This window comes from Engraulis encrasicolus, chromosome 8 (assembly GCF_034702125.1).
Source record: "Engraulis encrasicolus isolate BLACKSEA-1 chromosome 8, IST_EnEncr_1.0, whole genome shotgun sequence".
Lineage (NCBI taxonomy): Eukaryota > Metazoa > Chordata > Actinopteri > Clupeiformes > Engraulidae > Engraulis > Engraulis encrasicolus.
This window is the reverse complement of record NC_085864.1, coordinates 18,950,600-18,967,960: the sequence shown is the minus strand read 5'-3', so window position 1 is coordinate 18,967,960 and position 17,361 is coordinate 18,950,600. Positions and strand designations below refer to the sequence as shown.

Genomic DNA, 17,361 nt, shown 5'->3' with positions numbered 1-17,361 from the left:
GACCAATGCACTGGGTGTGCACTCCACCATAGGACATCTGGAAGTGTGTACTTTGTCAATAACTCTTACTGTGATGGCGATGTTTGTGTTTTGCAGGGATGACCCTCAGCCTACTGGGGGTGCACATTCCAGCATAAGTACTTCGTCAATACCTCTGTTATGGTGATGTGATTTGCAGGAATGAGCACTGCTTCAGCCCGCTTCACCGGGTGTGTTGCGAGGGCTGTTCTAATACGCTGCTTTCTCCTTCAATATGACATGTACAGTAATGACTAACGTGTGTGTGTGTGTGTGTGTGTGTGTGTGTGTGTGTGTGTGTGTGTGTGTGTGCGTGTGTGCGTGTGTGCGTGTGTGCGTGTGTGTGTGTGTGCGTGTGTGCGTGTGTGCGTGTGTGCGTGTGTGCGTGTGTGCGTGTGTGCGTGTGTGTGTTTTAGGGATGACCACGGCTTCAGCCCTCTGCACTGGGCGTGTCGCGAGGGCCGCTCCAACGTGGTGGACATGCTGATCATGCGCGGCGCCCGCATCAACGTGATGAACCGCGGGGACGACACACCGCTGCACCTGGCCTCCAGCCACGGCCACCGCGACATCGTCGGCAAGGTGAGAGATGCTGCCTTCTACTTGGCCCTTTGGCGTAGCAGTCAGAACCACGGTTTGGTATCATGGAGGCCCGGGTTCTAGTCCGGACTTCCCTCGGGTACCACAGGGATGTCTCATTATCACCACCTTGTGCAGCGTTATTGGTTGGTGTGGAGACATTGATTGAGTCATGAACTTGATGTGCAGTCATTTGCTAATCTAATCACTTGGAGAGAAGAGAGTTCCAGGGATGGCTAAAATATTTATGGTATTATGGTCTTTGAAAAAGAAAAGCGTATTGACAACACTCTCCTTCAGCAGAATAGATAATTCAGTCTGATTTTTACCATATTCTAAAAAAAATTTTCTAAAGGCTTCTGTCTACTTGATGCAAAGTCATTGGCTAGTCTCAGCACTTTGTATTACATTAATGCATAATGTACAACCTTGGAGGTTTATTACTTTATTTCAGACACGGGTCCTCCATATATCGCATTGTGCAAAAAACATACTGTACTATGGAAGAAAGGTAGTAGATATTGGTGTATGTACATGAAATAAGGGGGGCAGCAAAACAATCAGTTAATGTTTATGCAAGAAACCGAGTGACTGAGTTAATGCAAAAATAGAACCGCAGTTCCTATTGATGTTTTGATAAACATTCCAGCCACACTTTTTATATGGTTTGTAGTAGAAGTAATGTTTTTTGTTCCTTTCCACAAAAAGAAAGGCAATACGTCATGGTTAAAGACTGCTCTATGGATGGAAGAAAGCTAAAAATCAAGAGTATTGAAGCATTCAAAAGCTCCTCACTTGTTGCACAGTCAAGACATTGTGTGCAAGCTGGATGCCACAGTATCATCTGGGAAGATTTGTTACAGAAGCTTTTCAGTTCTCTCAGGACTTATGGTGGGATCCCTTGGAATCCCTAGGCAGAATCCTGACTTGTTAGAGGAAATATGGCCATGGGCAGTCATGGGTCAGCGGTTAGGGCGTCAGACTTGTAGCCAAAAGATTACTGGTTCGACTCCCGACCCGCCAGGTTGGTGGGGGGAGTAATTAAACAGTGCTCTCGCCCATCCTCCTCCATGACTGAGGTACCCTGAGCATGGTACCGTCCCCCCGCACTGCTCCCTTGGGGCTCCATTGAAGGCTGCCCCCTTGCACGGGTGAGGCATAAATGCAATTTCGGTGTTATGCAGTGTGTTCACTTGTGTGCTGTGTCACAATGACAAAGGGAGTTGGAGTTTCCCAATGGGACTTTCACTTTTTTAGTACATATGTGGTCACATGATTGGCATTGGAAATAATATTTCTTTAAATAGAAATTAGTCAAATGTTAAGGTTGATGTGATGTTTCATACTACAGTTAATCCCAAGACAGATATTGGTGTGTTCTTTTTTCCCTCATTTACCAAGCCCGGTGCCCCTGTAGCTGCAACCAACTCTCACTGCTAAACTACTTTACTTTAATAACAGAAATAAATATTCAAAGGGCTTATGAGGTTTCATTGGATTTGCTCTGTCCCATAGAGGCTTTCTCTGTTGCATAGCTTTCCTTTTGACGGGTTTTCCCCCTATTGTGAAGATGGACAATCATTCCTCCATTCCCCTCCGTAGACTGAAACCTTAAGCTGAGCTAAAACCCAGACGTGCGTGGCGTGCGTATCCTCTTCAGGATGCGAGTGCACAGCCATGCTGAATTATGGGCTTTGCTGCAGCTGCACCAAGTGTGTGTGTGAGTGTGAGTGTGAAAGCCAGTGTGTGTGAGTGTGAAAGCTAGTGTGTGTGAGTGTGACAGTACATGTGTGAGTGTGTGAGCGCCATTGTGGCCACTGTGTTTAATATTAGACGTGTCATAATAGTTCTGGAATGCTGCAGGGTAGACTAGGAGCAGAGGCCTGGCTTGAGGTGTACAGCATGTGCTTTCAGCAGCTGGCCCCGAGTCAGACCTAACCTGCAGATCACATGGGGTTTTGTTGATGTCTGCCTGTCTGTGTGTGTGTATGATGAATAGTGGTTGGTCCACACAGCTAGCTGTGTAGTAGGCCTAACCCAAGGATCACATCGCATAATATATTAGGAAAGCCCAAAGCAAATGATTGCTGAAAGGGACTGATTGGCAAAATGGTAGTGTTTTGGTGTGCGTGCGTGGTACTAGTTGTAGAGTACAGTGACCGTATTAATCGCAAAGGAAATTAAGTTGTCTTGTGGCATACAAATTCAGGAATAAACTTTGCACGACAGGTTAAACATATAGCACACACACTAGCATGCAGTCAGACATTGGCCATCAGATGATGGGTAAATCAAAGAGGTGCGAAAAACCGTCTCTGTGTGTGTTGATAAAGATTGGTCTCCACAGCTGGCTTGAGGTCAGGCCTAACCTGCGGCTCACATTGCGTAATATTAAGAAATCTCAAAGCAAATGATTGCGGAAAGGGACTATTAGTGTTTTTGGTGGCTGACTCAGTGTCTGTGTGAGTGGGTAGAGATTGTTCCACACAGCTGCAGCCACAAAAGGCAAAACTGGAGAGAGAAAGAGGAAGCGAAGAATAAAATATTTTTATGCATTGAAGTCTGTGCTTGTAATTGGTTCCCTGGCAGAGAATGGCATGATGGAAAGAGTGACAAGGCTTTTATAGATACTAAATCATTCATTGAAAAAAATGAATGCAATCCAGTACTTGGAAAATTAAAGTTGTCAATCTGTTGCAAAGGCGGCTACAGACTTGCAGGAGACGTTATCACATGGTATCTGTTTTGTTGTATTATTTTGTCTCAGTATTGTAATCTTGTTAGGTTTCTAAATAACTCTCTTCATCCATGAGGTTCCCTGGCATAGAATGACATTATGACTGGATTTTATAGATAATAAATCCTTGGGAAAAATGTTTCCTAAACTTTTGCCAGTATTTGGTGTGGAAAAATAGTTGCAAAAGCAGCTGCAGACTTGCAGGAGATGTTATCACAGGACCAGTTCACTTCAGCCGTATGATGTGCTCGGTCTCTTTTGCATCTTAATCTGGTTGTGTGTATATATGTAAACTGTGCTGTGCTGTCCCATCATCCATCCTCCAGCTGATCTAATGTAATAAATCGGTTTCCATTAGCCTAGGCACCCTGGTATAGAATTGCATCTGGGGTGCATTTCTCGGAAGCGTAGTTGTTAGCAGTTAGCAACTTGGGTAGTTAGTTACCAATGGGAAATTGCACTGCAACCAAACTAACTACACTCGAGAAATGCACCCCAGGACTGTCAGGGCTTTACAGTTGGATGATAAATCATTAATTACAAAAAAAAGTTTCCTCAACTTTTGCCAATATTTTGTATGGAAGTAACTCGATGGAGCAAAAGCAGCTACAAGCTTGCAGGAGATGTTATCACAGGAACAGTTTAGTTTTGCCATATTCTTTAGTCTGCCTGTCTGACTGTTGTATCTTAATCTGGTTGTGTATACATAACCTGTACCGTGCTGTCCTGTTATCCTCCATCTGATCTAGTGGTGGAAATCTGCTCTTCTGAGGTACCATGACGGATGATGTCATTGTGTGTCTGGAGTGTCAGGGTTTTACAGATACCAGCGTTGCCAAAATTTTGGCATAGAAAAATAAAACTTGCAAAAGCAGACTTGCAGGAGGAGATTATTACTCACAGGATCATTGTTGCATCTTAATCCTGGTGTGTGCATGCCTGTGTGTCTGAACTGTGTTGTGCTGTCATCCCACAGCTGATCCAGTGCAAGGCGGACACCAACGCGGCCAATGAGCATGGCAACACGCCGCTGCACTACGCCTGCTTCTGGGGACAGGACCTGGTGGCCGAGGTCAGTAGCTCCCCCTGCTGGACACGAGCCGCAACTCACTCGACCACTCCTCCCTCCTGCAGCTCACTAACTGATGCAACACATATGGCCCTGTCTGCAGCACACATTCACACACACACACACACACACACACACACACACACACACACACACACACACACACACACACACACACACACGGTGTCCACTGCTCCTGTTGCAGGATAACATTGACATTTAGCTCTGCAGCACGCATATGCTCTCTCTCTCTCTCTCTCTCTCTCTCTCTCACTCTCACTCTCACTCTCACTCTCACTCTCACTCTCACTCTCACTCTCACTCTCACTCTCACTCTCACTCTCACTCTCACTCTCACTCTCACTCTCACTCTCACTCTCACACTCTCACTCTCACACTCTCACTCTCACTCTCACACACACTCACTATGATGCTGCTGCACGATAACATCGACATTTCCTTTCATGGTGTTTTTTCCTTTCGCCCTTCCTCTTCTCCCGCAGGACCTGGTAACCAACGGTGCCCAGGTGAGCATCTGCAACAAATACGGAGAAACCCCACTGGACAAGGCTAAAGTACACCTGCGCGACCTCCTGAAAGGTAAACCTACTGTTGATCTGAACATAATACACAATGACAAGAGCAGATAGGATCCAGATGGTTTTGGTTCCCCTTTTGTGGGAGTTTGTTTATCTAAATACTACATTGTATTACATCTGTAGCTAAGCAGCGGGGTCAGATCTCATTGTGTGTTATTAGCAATTCTGGACATTTCGTAAAAAGCACTTGGAAATTTACCGCTGTCCAAATTTGGCCCCTTTGTGGTGGCTTGAGTTGTTTTTCTTAAAGATTTATTTTTCTTCTCTCTCTCTCTCTCTCTCCTTCCCTCCCTCCTTTCCTTTTGCAGAGCGAGCAGAGAAGCTTGGACAGAACTTGACGAAAGTGCCTTTCAAAGACACTTTCTGGAAAGGCACCACTCGAACACGACCCCGTGAGTCATTCTCGCTCAGTAATCAGCCTCCCCCTGGACTGGCGGATCAATCCTTGCCAATGCCCGGCAATCTGTGTGCAACACACTCTCCCCCTCTCTTTAGAAATCCCTTTGAACACAAACAGCTGTGATGCTGTCTTACGAATGCTGGAAGACAAATCAAAGATCTGTTAACCCATTAAGACCCAAATGATCAAAACATTTGAACAGAATTGCCAACACTGTATGCTGCAGTCTGTTGGTTGTGCTGCACAGGTGTTGCTCTTGGTCTTAATAGAGTTAAAACATGTAGATTAAATGAAGTGTAAAATAATTAGTCATCATCTAGTTTCTTTTCAGAGAATTAATCTGCCTTGGCTGTGTTTGACCGTGTTGTGGGTGTGTATGTGTTTGCATTTGTAGGTAACGGCACACTGAACAAACATGCAGGTATTGACTTCAAACAGCTGTCCCTCCTGTTGAAAGTCAATGACAACCACTCTGGAGAGGTAGGCATCCGTCTCACGTATTGATCGTAGTGTAAAAATAAAACCCAGAAAATGTGCAGTGTGCTGGAGCAATGTGTATAAATGATCCTCTCTCCCTGCAGAACTCAATTTGGTTTCAATAACACTCCTTCCTGGGAGTCTTTGCCCTGGAAGTCTTTTTCCTTTAAAGGAGCTTTGGAATTGGACAGCCAATTTCAACATGCAGTGTTATTGCTCAAGCTACCCTTGACTTGTCAGTACCTGAGGATGGGTCTTAATTATTTTGTGTGTGTTCAGTCCTTTCTGAGATCTTGTCCATTCTAATGGGGCCATGGTTTGTTTACATTTTATGTTTTTTTTTTTTTTTTAAACCATACTCCGAATATTATTACAGACGTTTTACAACATCAGGTGACACCTTGCAACACAAAATGATATTTGGAGTATGTTAAGACTCTTGAAAAAATCTGAACTAGCCATGCCCCCATTAAAATGACCAGGACCAGGGCTGGACAAAAAGAGTGTTGCATTGTCAGGTACTGTGATCAATACAATGCCCTGTTTAAATGGGCAGGAATTCTCCTTCAAGTTTTTGAGCTCAAACATGAGCTGTCATTTTTATTAAAGGGGTTTCGTTTTTAAGAGTAGAGCCTTGGCATCCTGCCTGATTTTGTACTCCCTTTCCTTAATTGGTTTTGAGCTGCAGTAAATTAATCTCATGTCCTGCAGAGCTGGAAGTTATGTCACTACCCGCCTCTTGGAGATGATGTGGATGATTCAGTTGTACTCAGATGATGATGTGATTTTTTGCCCTCGGGGCCTGTCGTCTGCAGTTTGTGGCTTGGCTATTTCTAATGCCTAATGTGGTTTTAATGACAGCCGTGTTCTTCTTTTCTCCTCCCTCCCCGTGCAGCTGTGGCAAGGGCGCTGGCAAGGCACTGAGGTTGTGGTGAAGCTTCTTAAGGTTCGCGACTGGACCACCAGAAAGAGCAGAGATTTCAATGAGGAACATCCAAAGCTGAGGTACATATGCATTTCAAGTCCGTATACAATGTTAAAACTATTGTTTGGTAAAATGCACTGTGACACTCCAGTTTGCGCTCTGCAGCCATATTACAGACAGAAGCCTGTAGATTGACCAACATGTTTGAGCCAAAGGCTGATATAAATGGTAAAGCTTCTAGGGGGGAAATCCATCGTAGACCTGCCCTTCTTGGTATAGGATCCGCTGAATACAGCTGTGGTTGGCCATGCCCAGGGTTCGTACGGTCATGAAAAACCTGGAAAAGTTATGGAATTTGAAAATTCAAATTTCCAGGCCTGGAAAAGTTATGGAAAATGTATTTTTGGTCAAAAGTTTTGGAAAAGTCATGGAAATCCATACAGTGTTTCATCAATTATCTTTATGAAGTTGATGCCACGGCGTAATAAAATGTAAATGTCAGAGTTCTCGTGGAAATGTTGTCTAGTGCAGGCTGCGTCTGCCTAACCATGTGTTGCCAAATTGAGTGGGTTTCAAATAACGCATGTTGTAATGGCTCCAGGCGGGTTTCAAGCGTTTTTGGCGCTAGAAATCAGTCACACCTGGCAACCCGCCTCATAACGCGCGAGCTAGATGTAACGTGTGCGTGGTGGTGAGAGGTGATCATAGCTCTAATCCTAGAAAAGAAATGTGGTTCTGTACGATATTACAGTATGTCGCGACGTGTTACTTCAACAATGCGCGGCTTAACTTTCTGAAAAGATGATCAACAATGGCTGGAGAGGACGAAAGTTTTGATGTGTCCGTCCGATATGGGCGAAGCAGCGGCACTTAGCCACCTGAAGGGCAAGATACAGCAGGCGGTTACCTCCTCAGCTACTAACAGGTTAGCAGTTATACGCGTTGTAAAATATTTAGCGGTTCCACTGAAACGTAGCTAATGCCAAAAGGAATACAATCCTAAGACCTGTTTGGTCTTGGTTTAATTTGCCAGATAGGGCACCAAGCGAACCTTTATGCTTTCGGTAAGCCCCGAGATTTTGATATTGATAAGCAATGCACCTGCTGCCTGCGAGTGAACTTGTCCAGTGTGCTGAAAGATTCAATTAAATCCGTACAGTAGGCCTAGTCTATTTGCAGCTGACCGCGACCCAAACGATTACCAATGTCGGCATGACGCGCCTGTTTTGAAATACGTTATAAACGGCAGCGTGACTAGAGTTTGAAAAAGTCATCTGTGGCTTTGTTTTCAAATCGGTCAGATCGTTGCAACACAAAATGAAACTCACCCTAGCATCTCCTTGATTGGGCGTCAGACTAGAACTATGCCACGAGCAGTGCAGTCTCTCTCTCTCTTTTTTTTTTTTTGCTCCAGCAACGACCATAACAAATGACAAAACATTATCATTCTTACAGGAGCTTTGGACTGTTGTGCTTAGGCAGGTGTAGTAGGCAGGCCTATGATTTCTTACTTGGGCAGGATGAGCATTTATCCATCTCCATAGAGAGCATATTGATACAAATGTGTCTTCATGATGATTTCACGACCTAATTTGCTATAGACTGGCCTAGGCCTATTCATTTTCATTTCATTAGACAAGCGAATTATATAACATTGGTGAATAATAGCAGAATTAATGTAATACAACATGAAGTATAATGGTTGCTTATAGCTTGTAGTAAAAGACAACCTATAGTATGAATAGGCTATGTTAATTGTTTACATATTTGTAATATAGGCTATGTAATATATAATATAATATGCCATAGTCTATAGTATAAATATATTTACATAATTACAATATAGGCTATGTAATATATCCTGTAATATAATACGCCCCCACCCCCTGCGCGCGATTGGTCATTGGTTTTTCGGTCCTGGAAATTCAGAAAAAGGTTTTGGAAAAGTCATGGAAAAGTCATGGAAAAAAATTGGTGAAAAAGTGTATGAACCCTGCATGCCCTTTTTAGGGAAAGGTGTCATCATCGCTACTTGAAGGAAGCACATCTTTCTTGCTTTTCTGCACACGTATATCTTGTAATGTTACGAGGATGTTTAAAAACATTCCAAACATTGACCTTCATCCAATAACTCGAGCATGCTGTAGCCTGCATCTGGGAGACGGTGCAGAGGGAATGCAGTGTAGATATACTGTTGCACAACAATATGAGCCACATACAATGGAATTGGAGAATAAAATGGAATGAATGATGTTTTTATGCAGATGATAAGCATCTACAATTGCTTAAAACGTGATGTATTTAAAATTTGCATTATAATGGGTTGTCAAATTTGATATAAGCGTTGTATTTGTAAGCTTAGTCATTTCATCTTTCCAGTGATACTAAGGCAGTACTACGGCAAGAACTACTAGTATGTATGTTATTATTTCCAAGGAATAGCTGAGTCATACTAACTTGCCTATTTATAAACATGCTTTTGCATCAAAAGGTCCCTCTTGGTCTTGCCCCACGGTGATATGGAGACTGTAACCTAGTGATGTGACGCCATGCGTTTGCAGGGGAGATGTTTATGACCCACTTCCACTGTGCTCCGTCTGCAGATGTTTTGGACGTCTACTTTCAGCAAATCAAATCTTTTTGAGGGGGGGAAAAGTCCCAGAGTGTTAAACGGTGTTACTTCGCAAATTATGAAATTGTAGTTCTTGTTCAGAAGTGTTCATATAGCTACAGTACACCAATAATGTGGCAGTTTTTCTTAAAGGTGCATTGTGTAGGATATTGCAAATATTCCACTTAATCTTTTCATGAATATTTACTAATAATAAAATTATTTATTTGTATGATCAAAGTATAGTAAGTTTTGCAGCTAGAAATGGCTATTCAAAATGGTGGAACATGGAGATGATCCCACATTTTCATGTACGAAAAGTGCCATTTTTCCAGTCATAATAAATGGTGGTAAGTATTCATGGAAAAGGTAACACTTCTGAATAGGCAGCATGAATTCTGGAAATAAACTGAAGGTAATAAAAATTCTACACAGTGCAACTTTAATGTTGACAGTCTTGGACATCACTCTAAGGGATTACGGAGGCACTAAATTAATCAGCGAGAGGTGTTTGGCACTCACTTACTGTAGAGTCCGCATCACATGAATCCATGACCGCTCCATCACCCCTCTGGACTTGACATCGCCCGCTCCTCTGAGCCGCTCAAATGTGACTCATTGAGCTTATTCGAGAGTGGCCACTCTGACTTGTAGGGAATGAGAAGCGTGTTTTTTTTTTTTTTAAGTAATCCAATTGGACTCGCATTTCATGCCTCCGTCCAAATGTGGTCATGAATTCAATTGGGTAGAAACTTTTTTTCTCGTCCCTGTTAAAAATCAATCGTGGTGCAAAGAAAAAATGAAATTTTAGCTGGCCCTTTTACGAGCCCTTCAAGCATTTCATTTTAATTTGGTTCTACGAGGACTGAGCTATAGAAGATGGGGCTGACGCACTGTGTCTGTGGCTGTAAAAACATTCCGCATATCAAATTCCCTTTTGTCAGATGCAATATTAGTCTTCTTGAGTAATTAATTCTCAGTTTCTGAAAGACCAGAGACGACCACTATATCGCTGAGTTTGGGATAGAACGCAGCAGCAGATGGAACATTTCCATTTTCACATCTGTTTTTGTGACAGACATATTCCAACTGCTTGCCCTTTTCTGTGCTATTTAATTTTGCCCTTATATACAAAACGGAAGTGCATTTCCATATCATGCTTCGCATCCTAGTGTGTCTTTCAAAGCTTTATTCAGATGTACAGTATGTGTGTGATTCACTCTAAAACACCACGTGTCTACAGAAATGCACAACCTCTTCAATCATATGCCTGTGATTTTAAGTTTAATTTTGCCATGCAAATGAATGTGCACCATGATACTGCTGGAAGTATCATGAGGAAGTAGTCCTCTTCCCCATGTGTGTATGCGTGCATGTTTGTCTGTCAATGTTTGTTTGTATGTATGAAATCTATGTATGTATTTCCTTTTCATCCGAATGATGTGTTTGCGTCTGTCTTGTACCTGTCCCCCCTCCTTATCCCCATCCTCCTTGTCTCCTCGTCACCCATCCTAGGATATTTTCCCACCCGAATGTCCTTCCTGTCCTTGGGGCATGCCAGGCACCCCCTGCCCCCCACCCCGTCATCATCACACATTGGATGCCGTACGGCTCTCTCTATAATGTACTCCACGAGGGCACAAGTGAGTAGCCTGCCGTGACCAGTCCCCTCTCCCCCTTTGTTCTCAAGCATGCAACTGTTGGTGTACAGGCAAAATCATTTGGCTTATGAATGAGTACACATGGTGTAGTGGTAAGTGTTATCGTTTGGTTTTGACTGAGTAGTGCGCATGGACAGAGAAAGGGAATTTGCCTCGTGGAGAGGTGGGAAACCTTGGCTTCATCAAGTCAATACACTGCCACAGACATGTTGCACCTGTGAATGTGAACCAGGTGATATCTTACAATGCCTACCACTAGCTACCAAGCTGTTGTGCTAATGTGAGTCTGATTGTAAATGACAAATACACAAAAGACACATACACAAAGAAAAAGACACATACTTGGAATGATCCTTTACTCTGCGAAGCCAGGTTTCCTGTCTCTGGTCTGTTTTATAAGGCTACTCAGCTTTTAGCAGGCAGCCATATTTTGAACAGGTCTGACAGTTTTATTGTCCCTTTATGCACTCACACAAGAACATAATCTGTTGTTGTTGATGGCAAAGATGCATGCATTCACATTACACAATCTAGCGCAGTGCAGCACAATGATTTGGCTTGACTATCTCTCTCTCTCTCTCTCTCTCTCTCTCTCTCTCTCTCTCTCTCTCTCTCTCTTTCTCTCTCGCTCATATTCTCTCTTTCTCTCTCGCTCATATTCTCTCTCTCTCTCTCTCTCTCTATCTCTCTCTCATATTCTCTCTTTCTCTCTCTCTCTCTCTCTCTCTCTACTAGACTTTGTGGTGGACCAGACCCAGGCGGTGAAGTTTGCGTTGGACATCGCCTGTGGCATGGCTTTCCTTCACACGTTGGAGCCCATGATCGCCCGGCACTATCTAAACAGCAGGAGCGTCATGGTAAACACACACATACACACACGCGCACACACACGCACACACTACAATAAATATTTACTGCTAACTCTAAGTCTTGCGCCGCATGAGATGGAAAATCCTCTTCCTCTGCAGGGACGCCCCTGTGACCTTCCCTCTTTTCGTTTGCATGCCAATAAAATGTTTTCTTTGCTCAGATTTATTGGGCCTGTGGCTAGGACCGCTGATCGCTTTGGCTGGACCCGGGACAAAGTCACCTAAAAGAACCCCCTGCCCAATACATAATGTGTAATAAAGACCCAGACTGGGCCCCCTCTCTCCCTTGGCCCGGGACAACTGATCCCTTAGTCCACCCTCCACCCCCCTCTTAGCTGCCCTGCCTTTGGTACTGCAAAGGCCCCCTGAATCCTGGTATTCTAAAAGCAAGGAATACTCCACATTCTTTCCTTTCTGACATAACTTCCGTCTTCTGACTGCTCTGTGTGTGTTCTTGTGCTCTTTTTCTTTTTCTCTGTCCTGGCAGGTTGACGAGGACATGACGGCACGGATCAGCATGGCGGATGTGAAGTTTTCCTTCCAGTGCCCCGGGAGGATGTACTCCCCAGCTTGGATGGCCCCTGAGGGTATTGCATTTTATTCCCACTTGTTGTTTATTGTTTATTTGTTGTTCTGTTTATGTTTTAAGAGACTCTGGCGCCAGTTGCATGGGCAGAAAATGGAGTGCTGATATTCTGCTGGTCTAAGATGGTGCTCTTTGAGACAATCTAATAACAACATGTCTTGCTGCAGTGTTCTCAGACCACACTCCTTGACATTTCCATAATGCAAGTCATTGCAAGGCTTTTATAGTCAAAAATGGAAAGTCCAAGTCAAGCCCCAAGTCAATAACACCAAGTCAATAACACCCTATTCATATGACTGAAATCCCCATCGCTTGTGCTCCATGAACATTTTAAATCTAAATCAAATGATTCTTGTTTTGAAGATTAATTTGGTCAGTTCAGTTTCCCTCCATGAGGATTCAGTCATCCTGTGTTTTTTTAACCTATTCATGTCTGTATGTGTGCATTTGATCCATCTGGCCGTGTATAATGTGTATTATGTGCCAGCTGCAAGACATCATAATTTTTTTCAGGATAAATTTAGGAGCTCTAGTCCAGGGATTTTTAACCATAGGGCCGCGGACCAAAGTTGGGCCGCGCTCACAACCTCCTGGGCCGCACACAACTTTCAATTTCGCACCAGTGGGCCGCGATGGGCCGTGGGACCGTAGTTATCAAGACGCTAGTGTGCATCTTCTTTTCCCTCAAACGCAACACTGTCATAACGCAATGACCACACCCCGCTGTTTGTTGGAGGGCGATTCATTACGAACAAGAAGTAACACAGCCTGTGATTGTAACACACCTTGCAGTGGGTTAGTTATTATTGGTGTTCAGAAAAAGAGAAATTACCAACCTGTTCCGGTTCCCAGCTGATTTGGCGACGTCTTGTCCTAAAATCCTCACGTTTTAGCGGTTAGTGTTCAATGGTCAGGCTACTCAAAATAATTCTAGTTACTGAATCTTTATCCCTTATCCTTGTCCAAGTGTCCCCAACATGAAAGTCCTTTTACGAATTTTGCTTGATAGCCTACTGGAAAGTTTTCCATGAGGATGTGGAACTTCTGTTCTTCCCGCGTTGCGTTTCCACTTGTATAGAAAAGCGTCTTGAATTTATGACCAGCAGATTCATTACAAAGCGCAAGTCAAGAGTTGTCACGCAAACTTTGAGCTGTCAGAGAGGCATTCAAATATGTGAATGACTGTCTTGCTAAACTTTGAGTAGATTTGATGAGTGAGATTAAATTAGATTAACATTAACATTAGTTAATATAGGGCTATCCCTTGTGGGAAAAAAGCCTATATTATATTATCATTATATTGTATTGTATGATGTAATATAATGTAATATGTAATATAATGCAATATAATATAATATAAACCTATAGCCTAATATCATATAATATAATAATATATACACGGATACTATGGGCCCCAGGTCACTGTGCACTGGAAAAAATGGGCCTCGACGTCAAAAAGGTTAAGAATCCCTGCTCTAGTCTACAGTCTGATGATATGAGAGCTGTGTAAAGTAGAAGAAGTACTCTTACAGATGTAATTACAACAGTATTAGTATGATGGTAACATGGTCTCAACTTCATATCATGCTTCTAGTGTTGTAATTACATCTGTAATAGTACCTCTAATTCTACTTTAGTGATCTCTGAATGAATATAGGACAGCCTAAGGGGGCAGTCGTGGCTCAGTGGTTAGAGCACTGGGTTGGCAACCCAAGGGTTCCCGGTTCAGTGCCCGACCGAACCACGGCTGAAGTGCCCTTGAGCAAGGCACCTAACCCCCACATTGCTCCCCGGGCGCCGCTCAGCAGGCAGCCCACTGCTACGGACTAGTGTGTGTACTTCAATGTGATTCACTAGTCCAAATGGGATAAATGCAGAGAAAGAATTTCCCCTACCTAGGGGACCAAAATTGGCTCCAATCCAAATTGGCTCCAATTGGCTTCATTATCATTATAGAAGAGCTCTCTGACAATATCTCTCCGGGCGATGGTAGCTCAGGTGCTAGAGGAGCCGGTTCGGCAACCAGAAGGTTGCAGGCTCAAGCCCCACTCTGCCTGACCCCATCGATGTTTCCACATTAGATACTTATGTTAAAGAAAATGAAAAGAATGCCGCACACTCTGCTCCATGTTTTATTGGTGAAGTGACGTTTCGGCCGTCTGGCCTTCTTTAAACATCAAAATCGATGTGTCCACATTAGATACTTAACCTCTAACTGCTCCTTGTGGCAGGTTGTGAATATGACTGTGAATGGCTGAATGTGAGGTTTACTATGTAAAGCGCTTTTAGGACTCGAAAGGGTGGAAAGATGTTATATTAATGCTGTCCATTTACCACATCTCTCTCATCTACCCCTTTGCAGCCTTGCAGAAGAAGCCAGAGGAGATCAACAGGCGTTCTGCAGACATGTGGAGCTTTGCCATCCTGCTGTGGGAGCTGGTGACCAGGGAAGTGCCCTTCGCAGACCTGTCAAACATGGAGATTGGCATGAAGGTAAGAGATTGAAAATGGCCACTGGTTCTTGCCATACACGTTATTTGGATGTATTTGCGCCCAAATGTATGTAGTGAAATCTGCCATACCCTCAATACATGGAGATTTGCACCACTCCAGATACATTTTCTCTCCACTCCAGATACATTTTGAAAGTACTATTTCCAGTATTATAGTGAAATCTTCAATACTGAAGTGAAGTGCAGACATGTAACACCATTGATTGTAGCCGTAACAAAATGCCCCTTTCAAAGCAGTCTGTGACTTCACATGCAAATAATAATAGAATTTGAAAAAAATGTACTGTGCATGAGGAAAGAATTTGTCATATTGGTATTTTGTTGTGGTTAATGAGGGATGCACTTTTCTTTGATGTTGGGTACAGGTGGCCCTGGAAGGCCTTCGGCCCACCATCCCTCCCGGCATCTCGCCCCACATCTGCAAGCTGATGAAGATCTGCATGAATGAGGACCCGGCCAAGAGACCCAAGTTCGACATGATTGTCCCCATCCTGGAGAAAATGCAGGACAAGTGAAATTGTTACACCCACCACCACCACCACCGCCACCACTCACTTAACCTGAACGTGACCCTCCCACTTATCCCTTACTCCCCCTACTGTACCCCAGAATAGATATCTTGCTCCTTACGGCACCAAAAAAAAGTGTGGTGCATTACCAGTGTTGCCTTAAAACTCCTTCCTGTCACTACTTTACGCTACGCTGTACACCACTTTAACTCGTGTCTCTGTAAAAAAAAAGAGAGAAAGAAAAAAGGAAAGAAATGAAAAAAAAAGAAGAAGAGAGAACGTTTTTGAAGATGTCACATTTACTAGTAACAGTTTTATTTTCTTTTTTTTGTTTTTGGTCCCTCATTCATTTTTTTCTAAGATGTGTTTTCTTTCATTTCATTCATATGATTGTTAATACGATTTTACTTAAGCTACTGTGTGCACACCCCCACCTACCCACCGTTTAATGTACCGCATTGACTGTTAGTATTGTCACGGGCTCTGCAGAATTGCGCTATATTATGACTGATTTGTCTGCATGGAGCCAAACGACTCAATCAGTGCCTGCCTTCAAAGCAGTGTCTTCTTGTTGCTCTCTGCGATGGAATCCACCTCCATTAAGTCCCGCCCATTTCATATTTCATTCATCTCTCTCGGAATTGTCCGGGCGGTCTGCTAGTTAGTTCCATGGCTAGGTCCGGTTAATTGTCGCCATTGAAGTCTATGGCCTATGGACTGAAATCCAATGAGAGCTCCAGTGCTAGCAATAGCATTGCAACGCCCTTGTCACTGGTGGATGATGAGGTGAATAGAACTCCGAATACAAAATACAATCATGCCAATCAGTGTGGAAAAAAGGCACTGAACACTTCTGCTTTTCCAACAAAAAAGGACTATTTAAACGTGAATGCTACATGTTCATTGCTCTGCGGCATTGCAAAAAAGAAGACTGTGGTGGTTCTGTGTTTTTGTTTTTTTTAAAGTGTTGATGTGTGTGAGTTGCGTGCGTATGTGTGATGCGTGTGTGTGTCTATGCATATCGGATTGTGCAACTGCTGTAAGCTGCTTAATCAGTCCAAAATCATTTCACTGTTCCTCAGAAAAAGGGTAACAGACTGCTTGAAACTTCAGTGTCGCACTCTTAGGCCTTAAAGTGTTTTCTATCCACATTCAGATGTGGAATAATGTGGAAGGCCTTGACTGGTGTGTGCTTTCTCCCCTTCGGTGAAGCTGTAGCGTTGCGCCAGAATGCCTTGGCCACAAGAAAGAATCCTCACACTCTTGCTTTCCATCGCACGAGGCACCCTGTGTAGCAGTGCGCCACATTTCACACAAGTGCTCCATTGTGCACATGACTTTATGCCGTCTATTTTTTTATTTTATTTTTATTTTATTTTTTGTTATGTATCTGGAAATACTGAATGTGCCAGAAAAATACTCCAGCTCTTACATTAACTCCCCAAAGGAAAAGGCCATGTTGTATTTCTTCACTTGTTATTTTTCTTCTCCACACAGTGCTTGTTTTTACTCTACTTTGGGACTTTTGCTGCTTTACCTCTTCTCAGTCATTGCCATGTTAACTTCGCATTACATTATATATTTCTTTATTTTTAAAAAAGCAAATTGTATTTCATCGTCCATCCACTTGCTTGCTTGTTCTGAAAGAGGGGCATAAGCCAAAACCAAGCATGTCTTTAAATATATGTAATTTATATATGTGCATTAAAAAGTATACTTGTTTAAAACATGAGTATTATGTCATTTGTTTCAGATAAGTACAAATAAATATAAGTGAAATATATTTTTCCAAGCATTAGGCTATGTTG

At 43.1% G+C, this 17,361-nt stretch overlaps 1 protein-coding gene across 1 annotated transcript in view; it reads left to right on the top strand.

Moving 5' to 3' along the window:
- Positions 1 to 17,280, top strand: part of ilk (integrin-linked kinase) — a 29,114-nt gene extending 11,834 nt beyond the window's left edge. The window contains exons 3-13 of the mRNA XM_063205093.1: positions 435 to 600; positions 4,311 to 4,406; positions 4,907 to 5,003; positions 5,311 to 5,394; positions 5,797 to 5,882; positions 6,775 to 6,884; positions 10,931 to 11,058; positions 11,812 to 11,933; positions 12,433 to 12,532; positions 14,894 to 15,024; positions 15,410 to 17,280. Of these exons, the coding sequence (XP_063061163.1) occupies positions 435 to 600; positions 4,311 to 4,406; positions 4,907 to 5,003; positions 5,311 to 5,394; positions 5,797 to 5,882; positions 6,775 to 6,884; positions 10,931 to 11,058; positions 11,812 to 11,933; positions 12,433 to 12,532; positions 14,894 to 15,024; positions 15,410 to 15,559 (1,270 nt within the window). The 3' untranslated portion in view covers positions 15,560 to 17,280. The remainder of the gene's footprint in view (positions 1 to 434; positions 601 to 4,310; positions 4,407 to 4,906; positions 5,004 to 5,310; positions 5,395 to 5,796; positions 5,883 to 6,774; positions 6,885 to 10,930; positions 11,059 to 11,811; positions 11,934 to 12,432; positions 12,533 to 14,893; positions 15,025 to 15,409) is intronic.
- The last annotated feature ends 81 nt before the right edge of the window (positions 17,281 to 17,361 follow it).